This window comes from Doryrhamphus excisus, chromosome 20 (assembly GCF_030265055.1).
Source record: "Doryrhamphus excisus isolate RoL2022-K1 chromosome 20, RoL_Dexc_1.0, whole genome shotgun sequence".
Lineage (NCBI taxonomy): Eukaryota > Metazoa > Chordata > Actinopteri > Syngnathiformes > Syngnathidae > Doryrhamphus > Doryrhamphus excisus.
This window is the reverse complement of record NC_080485.1, coordinates 14,186,326-14,204,123: the sequence shown is the minus strand read 5'-3', so window position 1 is coordinate 14,204,123 and position 17,798 is coordinate 14,186,326. Positions and strand designations below refer to the sequence as shown.

The 17,798-nt window shown below is 38.9% G+C and overlaps 1 protein-coding gene across 2 annotated transcripts in view; it reads left to right on the top strand.

Moving 5' to 3' along the window:
- Positions 1-17,798, top strand: part of dachc (dachshund c) — a 50,669-nt gene that overhangs the window by 18,420 nt on the left and 14,451 nt on the right. For both annotated transcript variants that reach the window (XM_058059002.1, XM_058059003.1), the window contains exons 2-4: positions 3,528-3,637; positions 11,035-11,145; positions 16,751-16,929. In XM_058059002.1, coding sequence (XP_057914985.1) covers positions 3,528-3,637; positions 11,035-11,145; positions 16,751-16,929 — 400 coding nt within the window. The remainder of the gene's footprint in view (positions 1-3,527; positions 3,638-11,034; positions 11,146-16,750; positions 16,930-17,798) is intronic.

The window sequence follows — 17,798 nt, the reverse complement described above, 5'->3', positions numbered from 1 at the left end:
TTACGCTTGTATGACAGAATTGCTTTGTAAACACTTTCCTCTCTAGATTTGACTTTTACTTGACCTATATGATAGTTAAAGTGTTATTTAAAACCTTTCCAATAGTGCTCCAGAGTGGTTTTACTTTATTTTAGTTGTATTTAACTGTGGTTAATTTTATTTCTGCGTTTATGTCAAGTCCTGGAAGTGATTTTACTTTATTTTAGTTGTATTTAACTGTGGTTAACTTTATTTCTGCTTTTATGTCAAGTCCTGGAAGTGAATTTAAACTTACTTTAGTTACTTTAAACTCCACAACGTGACTGTCTTGCTCTGCAAACACCTTTCTGCTTTCATTAAACAGCGGTTAGCTTCTTTTTACGCTTGCATGACAGTCAAGAATGTTAAACGGCTGCCCGTGCGGTTAATAAAGGCTCTCCGAGCCTCCGGTGAGTTATTTCACTTTACGTTATTTGCTGTGGGAAAATACGTTTTGAAATTAGAACAACTTAGAAGTCAACCAGCGTCACAGAACAGATTGCGTTTGATGTCGCTGCCAAAAATACTTTTTAATACGCACATTCGCCGACAGACACCTATTACACATTCCTATGTGGTAACCTAAACGTGTCTTAGTGTGTGTGTGTGTGTGTGTGTGTGTGTGTGTGTGTGTGTGTGAGATATCTGATGTCAGCTGTCACATCCCAGTCGGTCTGGGCCCATAATAAGAGACAATAATAACAACTCATTAAAACCGAGGGCAGGAACTGTGGAGCTCATCGGCTCATCAAATTAACCTTTGAACACTTCACACACACACACACACACACACACACACACACACACACGTGCACACACACACACACACGTGCACACGTGTGCTCATGCTACCTGTTTTTCTCCCAGTTAGCGGCTACATAATCTTTCTCTCTCCGCTCTCGCAGCCAGTGGGTGTGTCAACAGGGGATTGGTCCTTTCTGCTGGGTAATTGATGAATTATATGCAATATGCAAATGAGGCGCCATTAATCTCCTGACTGACAGCTTCGTTTATGGGGCCTTAATGACGGCTGGATTAGATTCTAATTAAAATCTGCTCAAAGACACCCCACGCTAGGAAGCGGCTGCTGCTGCTGCTCGTCTATCGCCCTCTTTTTTTTTTTTTTTTTTTAATCTCTCGGACCCTCCTTCCATATATCTCTCCCTCCTCCACTTTTACTTCTCTTCTTCACACTTTCTTTGGCCGCGCTCTATTTTTTTAATACCCCCCCCTCGCGGGCATACGAGCGCCCACAGGCTTCATGTTATGAAGTGTGTAGTACGAGAGGAGATGAGCCGCACCGCTTGTCATTAAGCCTGATGTGGCCCGTGTTATTCCCCCTGTCAGGACATTCACACCGTTTAGTCAGAGCCCAAGTGATGTCTGACAGCTTTTCAGCAACTGCACACCCCCATTTTCTCACCCGAGAAAAAAAGGGATTGATTGAGCGTATAAGGTCCACGCTCACGCTACAATGAGCGCTGCGTCGTACCGTATCCGAGCACGGTACACTTACCCCGGAAGTGTTAATACACGATGTAGACGTGTACAGTCAAGAATGACATCATTTATTCGCTCAAATAAATGAGCACAGGGCGGCACGGCGGTCGAGTGGTTAGCGTGCAGACCTCACAGCTAGGAGACCGGGGTTCAATTCCACCCTCGGCGATCTCTGTGTGGAGTATGCATGTTCTCCCCGCCGTGCATGCGTGGGTTTTCTCCGGGTTTACTCCGGTTTCCTCCCACATTCCAAAAACATGCTAGGTTAATTAGCGACTCCAAATTGTCCATAGGTATGAATGTGAGTGTGAATGGTTGTTTGTCTATATGTGCCCTGTGATTGGCTGGCCACCAGTCCAGGGTGTACCCCGCCTCTCGCTCGAAGACAACTGGGATAGGCTCCAGCATAAACAACACAAAAATTGTTGTTTTACATGAAAATAACTATTTATTTACTAATATAACACCATTAACTGTTTACAAATTTCACATTTGGAACTGAGACCCGGGTTCAATTCCACCCTCGGCCATTTCTGTGTGGAGTTTGCATGTTCTCTCTGTGCATGTGTGGGTTTTCTCCGGGTTTACTCCGGTTTCCTCCCACATTCCAAAAACATGCTAGGTTAATTAGCGACTCCAAATTGTCCATAGGTATGAATGTGAGTGTGAATGGTTGTTTGTCTATATGTGCCCTGTGATTGGCTGGCAACCAGTCCAGGGTGTACCCCTGCCTCTCGCCTGAAGACAGCTGGGATAGGCTCCGGCATAAACAACACAAAAATGGTTGTTTTACATGAAAATAACTATTTATTTACTAATATAACACTCTTAACTATTTACAAATTTCACATTTAGAACTGAGACCCGGGTTCAATTCCACGCTCGGCCATCTCTGTGTGGAGTTTGCATGTTCTCCCTGGGTTTCCTCCGGGTTCTCCGGTTTCCTCCCACATTCCAAAAACATGCTAGGTTAATTAGCGACTCCAAATTGTCCATAGGTATGAATGTGAGTGTGAATGGTTGTTTGTCTATATGTGCCCTGTGATTGGCTGGCCACCAGTCCAGGGTGTACCCCGCCTCTCGCGCGAAGACAACTGGGATAGGCTCCAGCATAAACAACACAAAAATGGTTGTTTTACATGAAAATAAATATGTATTTACTAATTTAATCCAATTAACTATTTACAAATTTCACATTTGGAACTGAGACCCGGGTTCAATTCCACGCTCGGCCATCTCTGTGTTTGCATGTTCTCCCTGGGTTTCCTCCGGGTACTCCGGTTTCCTCCCACATTCCAAAAACATGCTAGGTTAATTAGCGACTCCAAATTGTCCATAGGTATGAATGTGAGTGTGAATGGTTGTTTGTCTATATGTGTCCTGTGATTGGCTGGCCACCAGTCCAGGGTGTACCCCGCCTTTCGCCCGAAGACAGCTGGGATAGGCTCCAGCAACTCCCGCGACCCTTGTGAGGAAAAGCGGTAGAAAATGAATGAATGAATTTTCTTGTCTTGTTTCTCCTGTTTAATTTTCTGAGTAAGTTCATTATGACATTTCTGGAAAGTGGCTCGAAACTTGAATTTCTCTTGGACGTATCCTTCCGACATGGCATATAGAGTAGTGTGTAACCGTGATGGAGTGCATGATGGTGAAGAATTATGAAAAGAGAAGCAAACGTCCAAGTGAGGGAAGCAAGAGGAGTGGGCGAGCGCACATTTAATAAGCAAACAAATGAATGAGTAAGCTGAACTGTAATGAGGCCCTTTATTGATGCCATAGGGGAAACTCCTTTTCTGCTTGCTTTGTATCCACGGAGGTGGGAGGGCAGATTTGCTGTGTACAGCCTTCCAGGATTTCAGTTTTGGTTTTTTTTTTTTCTTCATTCATTGAGTTTCATGCACTCGAAGGCCATTTTCTCCACAAGCGGGCCACCCATTTCTTTCTCAGCGTGATTCAGAGAGAAAGAGAAGTAGTAAAAGTGGCTAATAAGCAATGTTGTGTTCTTGCAGTTCAAGGCCCGGACGACCGCCCAAGAGGCTGCAGACTGTGACCGAGGGCGGGACTCACCACATGCTGTCCCACGGCGGTCTGATGCACGCCGGGATCATGCCTCCAGCAGGTGACCACCCAGTACTCATTACGCACGCATGCTAAATGTCACACACAATGACGCGCCATTGTCACGTCATTGTGTCGGTTTTTATACCATCTTTCCGTGGGCCAAATCCGACCCCTTGATTGACATCACTGCGTTTCTACGGTGGGCTTCTGTCTTGTTTTTGCTATATCTTCCTAAAAACAGCAGATTTTTGATTTTTTGAAGATATTTGACTTTGGTATTTTGTGCAGTATGATGTTAAAAATAGCAGAACACCGCTCAAAAGTTAGGGAGCGCTTGCAAATTTCTTTGTTTTCCAAAGAAAAACACATTTTCATGCGTTTCACTAACATTTTTGCATCCATCCATCCATGTTTGCTAAATACAAGGATGAAGAGTCTTGAACCAGTCATGATGTGCTATATATATCACTATATTGACTATGGTACCCATTATGTCATAGTATGGTCATATCACCTCGTACTTCGGTACAGGACAAACAATTTAAAATGTTTAAAATTTTAACATTTAAAAATTTTAAAATTTTAACATTTAAATTTTTTTTAATTTTTTAATTTTTTAATTTTTATTTTTTTTAATTTTTTAATTTTTTAATTTTTTAATTTTTTAATTTTTTAATTTTTTAATTTTTTAATTTTTTAAATTTTTAATTTTTTAATTTTTTAATTTTTCAATTTTTCAATTTTTTAATTTTAAACAAAAACCCAAAAACATAACCTTAAACTGTATTACGGAAAGCAGGAAGTGAACAAATATAACAGTTACTGATGGTAAAAGTACCAGATGGAGGGGTTAGGATTTAATAAGCTTTGCTTCTTCCTACTCCTTTTGGACATGAATTTAAAAATTTAAAAATTTAAAACAAAAAACCCAAAAACAAAACCTTAAACTGTATTTCGGAAAGCAGGAAGTGAACAAATGTAACAGTTACTGATAGTAAAAGTACCAGATGGAGGGGTAGGATTTAATAAGCTTTGCTTCTTCCTACTCCTTTTGGACATGTGGAACTGTGAACTGATTATGTGATGCATTCAATTGTAATCTGATGCATGTTCAAATCTAATAAAACCATTATCATTACATTTTCATGCATTACCCAAACATACATTTATATATATGTATATCCCGTCACATTGTGCTCCTTTCTCATAGAAGATATCATACTCGTGTTTTTGCACCGGGTCCTTAAAAACTGCAGATATCTCCTGTTCCACGGAGTACCTTGTGTTTTTTTGCAGAAGGTCCTCAAAAATATCAGCGCTCTCCATAGTGAGTTTAATATGGAGTAACTTACAAGCCCTGAACACAAACCATTGGCATTTTTTTTTCCCATATCTAGTCTCTAATCTCCCGTAGTGATGAACATGTGACGTATTGTTGCACAACAAAGTAATGGCCCGGCAGCCGTCAGGTTAAAAAATGAACAGGTTGCTTACATTACGGAATAATAGATGGACCTTCAGTGCTTTTTTTCTGCAGACCTTCATAATGACACATTGCACCCATCACCACTAGTAGCTTGTAGGAGGACGGCGAGAGGGGGGGGGGGGGGCGGAGCTGTGCCAGGCGACTGATTAATCAGATTAACACACACACACTGCTGACACCTCGGATAAAGACCTGCTTGCAAACTTTTTTTTTCCAGTTGAACTACAAAGTTCACAAAAGTCCTTTGTAACTTTGTGGCAGTTATTCATTATCTGCTGATAAGTTGAAGCATAATTAGATTTTTTTTTTGGGGGGGGGGTGACTTTTCAATGTTGTAGCGCATGAAAAGCAAGGACAAATGTTAGGGGACTCAACTGCTGTTTGCACTCATAAGACTCCAAACATTTCACTTCCCGTAAATGCCCATGTAGCGCCTTTATTCGATTAACTCTAAAAACAATGGCATTAACAACTGCGGCTGTAGGCAACCTCCTGCAGCTCTGTCTACCTCTGCATGTTTTGGTCACGCAAGTGTAAAAAGAATAGCCGCTGTGAAAGGTAAGAACAATGACATACGTTTACATTTGCGTTATGAAAAAGTCCCTAATATTCTTCTTTGTTCAAGCAGTTCTTATTTTGAAATAAGTGTTGCTTAAAATAGCGCTAATCCTTTGATACGCCCAGAAATCGACGTATTCCATTAGTAAGAGTCGACATTATTGCGTCTGATTTTTCGATAACGTGACCAGCTTGTCTGGCCAACTGTTGCTCAGAGTTTATAGGGCTCAAAAATAAGTAAAAATTCATTCCAGGGGAGCTATTATGCTTTTATGCTATTTTATGCTATTATGCTTTTTAAATGTAGTTATAATGTTGTATTGTTGTGGTAAACAATGCCAAAGTTTCAGGTAATGAGGTTTGAACATTTGGAAGTGAGCCCTGAAAGACGTTTGGGAAAGTTTCTGAACGCTGACTTTCAGAGAGTTTTTTCTAACACTGGCTCTCTGTGATGTCACAGAGTGTGGGCTTCCTTATATGGGCGTGAGCTGTCGGCGAGATACGCTCTCTTCTCTGTTTACGGTGTCAGCAATGTCTCCCAGGAGGTGTTTCTTGGGGTGTACGACAAAGCTACATTTGTTTACAATTCCCAATTAAATTAGATTAATTAGATTAATTAAAATTTATTAAAAAATTAATGTAATGACAAACAAAGTTTTTTTTCTTTGTTTGTCATTACATTAATTTTTAATTATTTAATTTTTTTCTGGCCGGCACTGCGGTCGAGTGGTTAGCGCGTAGACCTCACAGCTAGGAGACCAGGGTTCGATTCCACCCTCGGCTATCTCTGTGTGGAGTTTGCATGTTCTCCCCGTGCATGCATGGGTTTTCTCCAGGTACTCCGGTTTCCTCCCACATTCCAAAAACATGCTAGGTTAATTAGCGACTCCAAATTGTCCATAGGTATGAATGTGAGTGTGAATGGTTGTTTGTCTATATGTGCCCTGTGATTGGCTGGCCACCAGTCCAGGGTGTACCCCGCCTCTCGCACCGAAGACAGCTGGGATAGGCTCCAGCACCCCTGTGACACTTGTGAGGATAAGCGGTAGAAAATGAATGAATGAATGAATCTTCATACTACATGTTCTTCTTGTAATATTTGGACTTTGTTCCCATAATATTTCTTTAATATTTAACATTCCCAAAGCTACTGTAATTCTAGATTTTGTTGGTTTATCATTATATTACAACTTTATGGCAACTTCTTTAATATTTCAACTTAGGTTAATTAGCGACTCCAAATTGTCCATAGGTATGAATGTGAGTGTGAATGGTTGTTTGTCTATATGTGCCCTGTGATTGGCTGGCCACCAGTCCAGGGTGTACCCCCGCGAATGGTGAGAAGCTAGAGTGCATTAAAAAAAAAAACGTAAGTCTCTCTTTGAGCATGAAGCGTATTGCACAACACGGCAGCAACAGAACCAGTGTTGCAGTATCTTTAAGGAGCAATTTGCTCAGCCGGCACTAATACCGCTGATTGGTTTCCTGTAAACAACAAACGGGACTTGCACACCAGCAGCCGAAGAGCGGAATTGACACTTCAAAGCGCATGCAGAGGTAGATAAAGCCGCTGGATGCTAAGCACTCATGATACTTCACTTGTGAAGTTGATTCAATTAAGTGTGTGTGTGTGTGTTTTTGTGTGTGTGTGTGTGTGTGTGTGTGTAGCGAGAGGGAGAAAAGCAATTGTCGGCCCCCCTCACCGATCTCAAAGTTGCCCTTGCCTTTGTGTCGTCCCTTTGCAACCTGATCTTTTCATTCTCTTGCTCAAAAGAAGCCATTTTCTATTAGCCGCCGCTACTTCCTCTCCTTGTTCAAAGGTGTGTGTGTGTGTGTGTGTGTGTGTGTGTGTGTGTGTGTGTGTGTGCGGTTGTTGTGATTGCACCGGCGCTGGAGTGGCGTCTCTCTCTCGCTCTCTTTGGGAAAAAAAAGTTCTCTTTCCCACCTCAAGGAGAAGAGGGCGAGGCGGGCAATGTCAGCGCTCCTGATTAGAGTCGACCCACATGAGAAGGCAGAACGCCATCGAGGACATTTTGAGCGTTAAAAAGGCTGAAGGAATCTTTTGATGCCGTGCCTCCTTAGTGTGTCTTCGTCGCCACAAAAACACACACACACAGACGCAACATGGCGGCCAGGCATCCCACTGTGATGCTGACATTTGAAAAGGTAACATAAGGAGACGGGGATGGGAAGAGGAGGAGGAGGAGGAGGGAGGGGGGGGAGGAGGAAAGGGCAGTTCAGAAGAACGGAGATGATGAGAAGAAAAGGGACAATTTGTTGTGGTTGTCCGCATTTTGGACACATCTTTTTCTGTGTGTGAGGCAGGGCTCTACGTTCAAAACAAAAAATGACTTTCCCATGGGGGAATCCTTACTTGCCCGAACTTGCCCCCATGTAAAATGAAAAGACTTGCCATAATGATATCATATATCAATATATGCTGATAATTCATCACATAATACAGTAAACCTCGGATATATATATATCGGACTCGGATATATATCGGAAATTCGCTCACAACGGACAGATAAAAAAGAACCGATTTTTCTGTAATGCATTTCCAATAAAAATTCATTGCATATATCGGATTTTTTATAACGGATTTCGCCTATTTCGGACAAAATCTCCAGTCCCGTTCCAATGCATTTCCATTAAATTTCCCCCGCATATATCGGATGTACCTGGACGCGCAGGCAACGCTGCAAACGCTGCAAATGACGTCGTATAGCGGCCTGTCACGATTCGGCGAATCGGAGCGCCACGATGCGGCCATCCGATATATATATATATGTGAATATGTGAGTGTGAATGGTTGTTTGTCTATATGTGCCCTGTGATTGGCTGGCGACCAGTCCAGGGTGTACCCCGCCTCTCGCCCGATGACAGCTGGGATAGGCTCCAGCAACCCCCGCGACCCTCGTGAGGAAAAAGCGGTAGAAAATGAATGAATGAATACAACCTGGCATCATGGCCTGAGCCAACCTTTTGATGGTTGTATCAATTTCGTTGTTTGACATGGTCTGTTGTTTACAAAGTGCTCCTGAAAAAAGAGACACAAGCACATAATAATAATAAAAATTAAAATAATTATTATTATATTATTATTATAACTATTATGATTATTATATTTATGATATTAATGCTAATTATTATATTAATTATATATAATAATATTGTTATATTTGCATATTTTACATAATAATAATATAATAATTATTATTTTAATTTTATTTTAATTATTATAATATTTTATTATTTTTAAAATATTTAAATATAAATATAAAATAATAAATAATAATTAGAAAGATTGCATGACAATTTTACAGATACAATAATACAAGGTGGACTGTTATGTGTAAAATATATAGTCTGCCCCCCCCCCCCCCCCCCCCCCGGAAATTTTGTTATATCAATGCGGCCCGCGAGTCAAAAAGTTTGCCCACCCCTGAATTAGACCATGTGGGCAGGGACGCCATGATGGATGTTTTCGTAGTCAAATGATCGCTGATTGGTTGATCGCGAACAAGAACAGGTGTGGGTAAAACACGGATCGCGGTCTAAATAAACCATTCTGATTGGTCCATTTCAAGATTTGCAAGGATTGGTTTGCAAATTACTACCGGAATTACGAAAACTCTTGGCAGTACGGCACGCTAAAGTGCACTTGTCCGACGGGAATATTAATAATTGGATTTACTTGCCCCGATTTTGTTTTAACTTGATCGGTACATCGTTATTGTCGAGCCCTGGACTGTGAGGAACAGTAGAAGAAGAAAAAAAAAAAGCAGCCGAGTTTGGAGTGTTAATGTTTCCATGCAGCCCAGATCAGGAAATGAAGACTTTAGGCCATGTTTGTATTTCCTCGCTGGTGTTTGCACAGTTGTTGGCTCTGTCCGACTTTAATAATTTAGCCATGTTTGTCTGCATTAGTTGCGAGACATATTTAATTTTCTGCGTCATACAGATTTTTTTTAAAAGGTTACTCCGCGGGTCAAAGTGTCCTCTGGGGTTCAAGACGTACTGTAAATTAAAATGCGCCCCCAATTCTCCTCATTCGGAGTATCCTATTATGCAAAAAAAAAAAGAGCATAACCTCTATTAAAAATATGTGCACTTGTTTTTTTCCTGCTAATACGTTGTGGGTAAAGGTGGTGGTGGTGGTGAGTGCCCCCCCCCCCAACCCCGAGTGCTCCATGTGGGAGAGATGAATGTCCTGCTTGATTCCCTGCCAAACTAAATGACCAGTGCAGCGGTGCAGTCACAATGAATGTCTTCCAATGACAACCTCCTGCACGTCCGCCGCTCTTAATCTTTCACCGGGGTCATCCATCTCATGACTATTGATCTCCTTTCTCTGTCTCCTTCTCTCTTACCTCCGCCGCCGCCGCCAATGAGGTTGTGTTTAGTTACATCAGGGAGGCTTGATTTGTTTGTTTGTTTGTTATTGTGGGGCTACTTTTTCTACTGTTTTGGATCAAGAATAGATATTTATTGTATGATAGATAGAGGATATGTCTAGAATAAAAACAACAGTATTTAATTGTTAAAGTTTTTAAATGTAAATAAATTAAATAAATAAATCATATTTAAATAATATTTTTTTATAATAATTGCTTGTACTCTACTCACTTGACTAATTTATTTAATATTTAAAAAATATTTATTATGTGTTATCATTATTATTATTATATTTAAATGTAATGATATTGAAATTTAACTTGATGAAGTTAAATTTTTTATTTTTCCATTTAATTTATTTTTTAAAGTTATTATTATTGTCATCAATCCATATATAATAATAAAACAACAGCATTTAATTGTTAAAGTTTTTAAATGTTAAAAAAAAATATAATATTTTCTTGTAATAATTGCTAGTACTCTACTCATTTATTTAATACTTAAATATATATATTTATTTAAATTATTATTATAATAATTATTATATTATTATGCTATTATTTAAAATAATAGCATTACTATTATATATTTAAATGTAATGATATTGAAATTTAACTTGGTAAAGTTAAAAAAAATTATATATGAGTTTAATTTGTCTGTTTATATGTCTGGTTCTTATTAAGTTATTATTATTGTCATCAATCCATATATAATAATAAAACAACAGCATTTAATTGTTAAAGTTTTTAAATGTAAAATTTTTTATTTATTTTTCACAATAATTGCTTGTACTCTACTCACTCAACTCATTTATTGATTACTTAATATTTTTTATCATTACAATTATTATATTTAAATATTATGACATTGAAATTTAACTTGGTAAAGTTTAATATATTTTTTTAATATCCAAATTTAATTTGTTTTAAGTTTTTTATTTATTATTATTTTTTAAGAAGACCAAAAAAGGGCAATCATTTATTTATTATTTGTGACTCTTGTCTTCCACACAGATTTGTCCGCATTGGCGAAAAAGATCAAGCTAGAGATGGGCGGTTACCACAGCAACCAACAACATCATGGCGGCCCCAATGGAGAGAATGGCGATCACAGTCCCGGATTGGGTGGGTGTCACCTATCCCCCCGTCCCCCCTCCCATACACACAACGCAAAACCTTTAATTGCTTTGTTATAACACTCCGCACGATTGTTTTGTCCTCTCGCACATCTGTCAATATGAGTCGCCAGCTGTGTTTACGTGCGGCTGATTGAAACCAGGATGTGACATCAGCCGCCGTTGTTTCCTCTGAGAGAGGAAGGAGTCCGTCACTCTGACTTGGGTATATCATCCAACGCCAAACGTCGTTTGTTTGAGCGGTTCATTATTATCTCCTTGGGGACATTTTTGTTTTTGGCTTATTTTGGCTATGTTGGAAAAAATATAGGAGACATTTTCCAGATGCTAGTTTGAACCAAAGGCTGTTTGTTTTTAATTGTTTTATTTGTATATATTATCTGTATGCAACTACTCCTTATTTCTAAAATCACAAATACTTCAACTTGCTGATATAGTTAATTTTCAAACAGCTAAAATAATGCATAAGGCTAAAAATAACCAATTAGCTAAAAATGTCATCCAATACTTCTCTACAAGAGAAGAGAAATATGATCTCAGGGAAGAAGTACATTTGAAACACTTCTATGCTAGGACTACGTTAAAAAGCCATAGCATTTCAGTATGTGGATTTTTTTTTTTTTAACATTAAAATAAAAAATTAATTAAAAAAATAACAAAAATAAATAAATAAAACAAAAAATATATATCTTAGGAAAGCAGGAAGTGAACAAATGTAACAGTTACTGATTGTAAAAGTACCAGATGGAGGGGTAGGATTTAATAAGCTTTGCTTCTTCCTACTCCTTTTGGACATGTGGAACTGTGAATGTGTCATGATGTGCTATATATATCACTATATTGACTGTTACTATGGTACCCATTATGTCATTGGATGCTCATATCACCTTGTACTTCGGTACGTGATAAAAAAAATATATATAAATTTAAAATTTTTAAAAAATTATTTAAAAATTTGAAAAATTATAAAACAATTATAAAACAATTGTAAAAATTGAAAAAAAATTAAAAAAATAATAAAATATTTTTTTATTATATTAGGAAAGCAGGAAGTGAACAAATGTAACAGTTACTGATTGTAAAAGTACCAGATGGAGGAGTAGGATTTAATAAGCTTTGCTTCTTCCTACTCCTTTTGGACATGTGGAACTGTGAACTGATTATGTGATGCATTCAATTGTAATCTGATGCATGTTCAAATGAAATTAAACCATTACTATTACCATTACTTTTTCCCATTCAAAGCATGCAGCAAAATGCCTCACTTGCACAGTTTAATGTTGTGTTTGTTGACCCTGGGAACGGTGTGCGTCTATGCCACTTTAGCGTTGTTATTCTGTGTTTTTTTTGGCTAAAAGCACACATATTTAAGAAGAGGGGTGGCATGCCGGCCAGAAGGACAGATAGACAGATAGAGAGATGAATAAGATGAGAGGCTGAAGCCCCAATCAATAGTCTTCTCTCTAATTCACTACCTTGAATGCAAACGACAAACGCTGCACAATCAATGATGCAACACACACGCGCATATGCACAAAATAAGGCGGATGCACCAACCCCGCCCCCGCCCCCCGCCCTCCGCCCTCGCCTTCCACCCGCTGTTATCGACAGGTTAAAGCGACATCAGTGTGTTTAGACAGATGACAGGGCTTATACGGAGGTCTGTGTGGAATACACTATCAATCTAGAGTTTATTCTTTATTTTTATACCCTCGTTATTATTGTCTGTAGCGCTCACGTTGTGTAAACAGGAGTGTTTACCGTTGTGCTGGCTACGGATAATAAAACAACAGTATTTAATTGTTAAAGGTTTTAACTGTAAATACTTTTTTATTATATTTTTTTATAATAATTGGTTGTAACCTACTCATTTATTTAATACTTTAAAATATTTGTTATTTATTATCATTACTATTATTATATTTAAATGTAATGATATTGTAATTTAACTTGGTAAAGTTAAATTTTGTATATCTAATTATATATTATATTATATCAATTATATCAATCCATATATAATAATAAAACAACAGCATTTACTTGTTAAAGTTTTTAAATTTTAAATAATAAATATTTTTTTAATAATATTTTATAATAATTGCTTGTACTCTACTCACTCTACTCATTTATTTAATATTTAAAAATATTTATTATTTGTTATCATTACTATTATTATGTTTAAATGTAATGATATTGAAATGTAACTTGGTGAAGTTACATTTTTTTTTATATATAAATTTAATTTCTCTGTGTCTATATATCTGGTTCTTATTAAGTTATTATTTTACATATAAATTAAATTTTCTGTCTATGTCTGATTCTTATTAAGTTATTATTATTGTCATCAATCCATATATATATAATAATAATAATAATAATAATAATAATAATAAAACAGCATTTAATTGTTAAAGTTTTTAATGTAATTTTTTAAATAATAATTGCTTGTACTCTACTCACTCAACTCATTTATTTATTACTTAAAAATATTTGTTATTATTTATTATCATTACTATTATTATATTTGAATATTATGACATTGAAATTTAACTTCATTCATTCATTTTCTACCGCTTTTTCCTCACGAGGGTCGCGGGGGGTGCTGGAGCCTATCCCAGCTGTCTTCGGGCGAGAGGCGGGGTACACCCTGGACTGGTGGCCAGCCAATCACAGGGCACATATAGACAAACAACCATTCACACTCACATTCATACCTATGGACAATTTGGAGTCGCTAATTAACCTAGCATGTTTTTGGAATGTGGGAGGAAACCGGAGTACCCGGAGAAAACCCACGCATGCATGGGGAGAACATGCAGGGTGGAATCGAACCTGGTCCTCCTAGCTGTGAGGTATGCACGCTAACCACTCGTCCACCGTGCCGCCCTGAAATTTAACTTGGTAAAGTTTAATAAAAAAAATTTAATATCCAAATTTTTAAAAAGTTTTTTATTTATTATTCTCCTCATTATTGTTGTCTGTAGCGCTCTTGTTGTGTAAACAGGATTGTTTACCATTGTGCTGGCTACGGATAGCATCTGTGTGTAGTTAGGTGGCATGGTTACCGGCACCCATTAGAAACCTGTAAAGCTTAATCACTCTTAATGGTAGAGTCAAGTGGAAACACACACTTGAATACAACATGTTTTGTTTTCCATAGCACCGCCCAATCCACCCACCCACGGCCTTATGGGAAGCATAGGCAGATACTCGTTCTCTACTAGTAGTACTGCAAACACGATGTCAGCTCACACACACAGAGAAATGCTGAGCGTGACACCTTGTAGGTCCCGGGAAGAGCGCAAGCAGCCATTTGTGCGTTTAACAAGATCTTCTGGGAAATTTACAGCAAGTGTTTGTTTACAGTAATGGTTTGTTTGGATAAACATAAGAGAGCCACTTTGACTTTTGATGTTTTTTAATGAAACATAAGAGCGAGGGATGGGCGGGGTGGGAATGAAATGATATGTAGAAGGGGGGTTTGATCAAGGAGGGACGCGGCGGACATGCGGTGTTACCTTCGCTGTCGCATCAAAGCTGGGATGGACTCGGGAGCAGCGGGCGATAGAGATTATACGCGTATTTTGTTTTTTGTTTTCTTCATAAAGTACTTCAGAATTTACTTACTTTTCTGTACTTCTTTTTTTTTTCTTCCATTTTGTCTTCATTTAGTCGTCCTGACTTCCTTCCTTCCTCTCTTGCTATCCTTGGCTGTCCTTCCTTCCCCTTCCTTCCCTCCCTTACTTTACTGTTCTTCCTTCTTCATTTCCTTTCTCCTTGATTCCTCTATGTACTTTCTGTCGTCGTTCTCATGCTTCCCTCGCTTCTGTATTCATCCGTTCATTACAGTATATCCCTCCTTCCTTCTTTCACTTCCTTATTCTTACACTTCTATTCATTCATTCATTCATTCATTTTCTACCGCTTCTCCTCACAGGGGGTGCTGGAGCCTATCCCAGCTGTCTTCGGGCGAGAGGCGGGGTACACCCTGGACTGGTGGCCATGCAGCCAATCACAGGGCACATATAGACAAACAACCATTCACACTCACATTCATACCTATGGATAATTTGAAGTCCCCAATTAACTTAATTCATTGATTAACCTAATTAATTAACCGATTAACCTAGCATGTTTTTGGAATGTGGGAGGACACCGAGGTACCCGGAGAAAACCCACGCATGCACGGGGAGAACATGCAAACTTCTCTTAATTGATTAACCTAATTAACCTAATTAATTAACCGATTAACCTAGCATGTTTTTGGAATGTGGGAGGAAACCGGAGTACCCAGAGAGAAACCCACGCATGCATGGGGAGAACATGCAAACTCCACACAGAGATGGCCGAGGGTGGAATTGAACCCTGGTCTCCTAGCTGTGAGGTCTGCGCGATACCCACTCGACCGTCGTGCAGCCCCCTTCCACTTCTATATTTTTCTATATTATCCCACATTCCAAAAACATGCAAATTGTCCATAGGTATGAATGTGAGTGTGAATGGTTGTTTGTCTATATGTGCCCTGTGATTGGCTGGCCACCAGTCCAGGGTGTACCTCACCTCTCGCCCGAAGACAGCTGGGATAGGCTCCAGCATCCCCCACGACACTCGTGAGGATAAGCGGTAGAAAATGAATGAATGAATGAATCTTCATACTACATGTTCTTCTTGTAATATTTGGTTAATTGGTGACTCCAAATTGTCCATAGGTATGAATGTGAGTGTGAATGGTTGTTTGTCTATATGTGCCCTGTGATTGGCTGGCCACCAGTCTAAGGTGTACCCCGCCTCTCGCCTGAAGACAGCTGGGATAGGTTCCATCATACCCCAGCGACCCTGCTTTCCTTTTTTCTTTTCTTTATTTTTTCATGTTCTTTCCATTCATTTTCTGTATCCGTCCTTTCATTTTTCTTCCATTGCTTCTTCCCCTTCCTACTTCGTTTTCTTCATCTCTGTTTTCATTCTTTCCTTTCCTTAGCTGTCCATCCTTCATGCCCCCCCACATCCCTCCTTTCATATTATTTATGACAATTGTGCGAAATGGCATCCAGCATTGTTTCCCCCCCCATCCTTTGTGTGCATCATAATTACCCAGCATGCATTGCTTGGCCCAGCACCAGAACTGCCATCAGTTCTTTTGTTCCACTTCCTCCCCGTGTGTGTCTTTTGTTTTTTGCTTGTGCCTTTATTAAATGATAAATATTTATGTCATACCCCCCCGCCCCAACCCCCCACCATCCCAACATCCACAGTCTCCCCAATCAGGAGTGTTTGTGTCAGGACCAGAGGGACGACAACAAGCCACGGGGGGGCTGTTGACAGAAAGGATTTCCCTTTTAAAGCGAGTCCATTCTTGACTTAAAGAGAGCTTTGCGGACAATAGATCGGTGGGGAGGAGATGAGGTGGAAGTGGTACAAGACGTGTTTTGTTGTAGCCGGTCAGGGCATCGGAATACTGGCAGCGAACGCAACAAGAACACGGACCCGCGTTACAGTACGATTCCGAACTAAGTCTCTGAGACGTTCGTTGTGTTACATCTGATCGGGCGGGAATTCAACTGACGTCTCTTCTTCTTGTCTTCTCTGCTGTTTAGTTCTGGACCAGTTGCCCTTCATGATGATGTCACATCCTCTGATCCCGGCCAGTCTGGCGCCTGCCTCGGTTTCCATGGCGATGGGCCAAATGAACCGACTGAGTACGCTGGCCAGCATAGCCAACATGGCGCAGCTCCACGCCAGCCCCGCCGCCCGGACCCCCGCCTCGGTTATTAAGGTGAAGGCAGCCACTTACGTGAAGCCGTTTTTTTTATCGGGAATCATACAAAAAATGGGCAAATTAGATTGAAGTGGGCTATTTTTGGGGTTCTGCATTTAGCAACAATGTCCACAAAGATGGCGGACATTGATAAATTGGAAGTATACAGTGGTATCTCCATTTAAAGACATTCAAAAATATGAAAAATATACATAAAATATTACATTACATTACCTTAACAGTGCATGACATGATAGATTGGAAAATAGTTCTCCTCCCATTCGGTGTGGAAGTGGTAAGTTTTGGACTTCTTACTTTGTCTTTTTTCCCCCACTCCGTTTGAAACCTTTTCTTAAGTTCAGAATAAAATAAAATTCCAAATTGTATAACTAGTTAGCTTGCTAGCATGCTATCCTTAAAGCCATGGACGTTCGTCTCTTGTGTCCCTGCAGTGATCCTGTAGCCTGCGCAATCGCAATTTAGTGTAAACAGAGAATAATAAAAGCGTAAAAGGGACTATAGGGGTGTTATTTCCTGTGTACAGGGCTCTACTATAATGATATAAACCATATTTAGAAAACATATTTTCTTTGCTCTAATTAACTTATCGTGGCATGAGTGTAGATAAATTATTAGCAATTAATACATTTATTAATTTTTATTAATTTTTATTAATTTTTATTAATTTTTATTAATTTTTATTAATTTTTTATTAATTTTTATTAATTTTTAATAACTTTTTAATAACTTTTTAATAACTTTTTATGAACATTTAACTAATAATAAACAAATAATATTGACTTTTTTTAAAGACTCTTCTTAGTTTGAGTAGATAAGAAATGAAAAAGATTGCAATGGAGTTAAGTATCTTCCCATTTGATTAATTT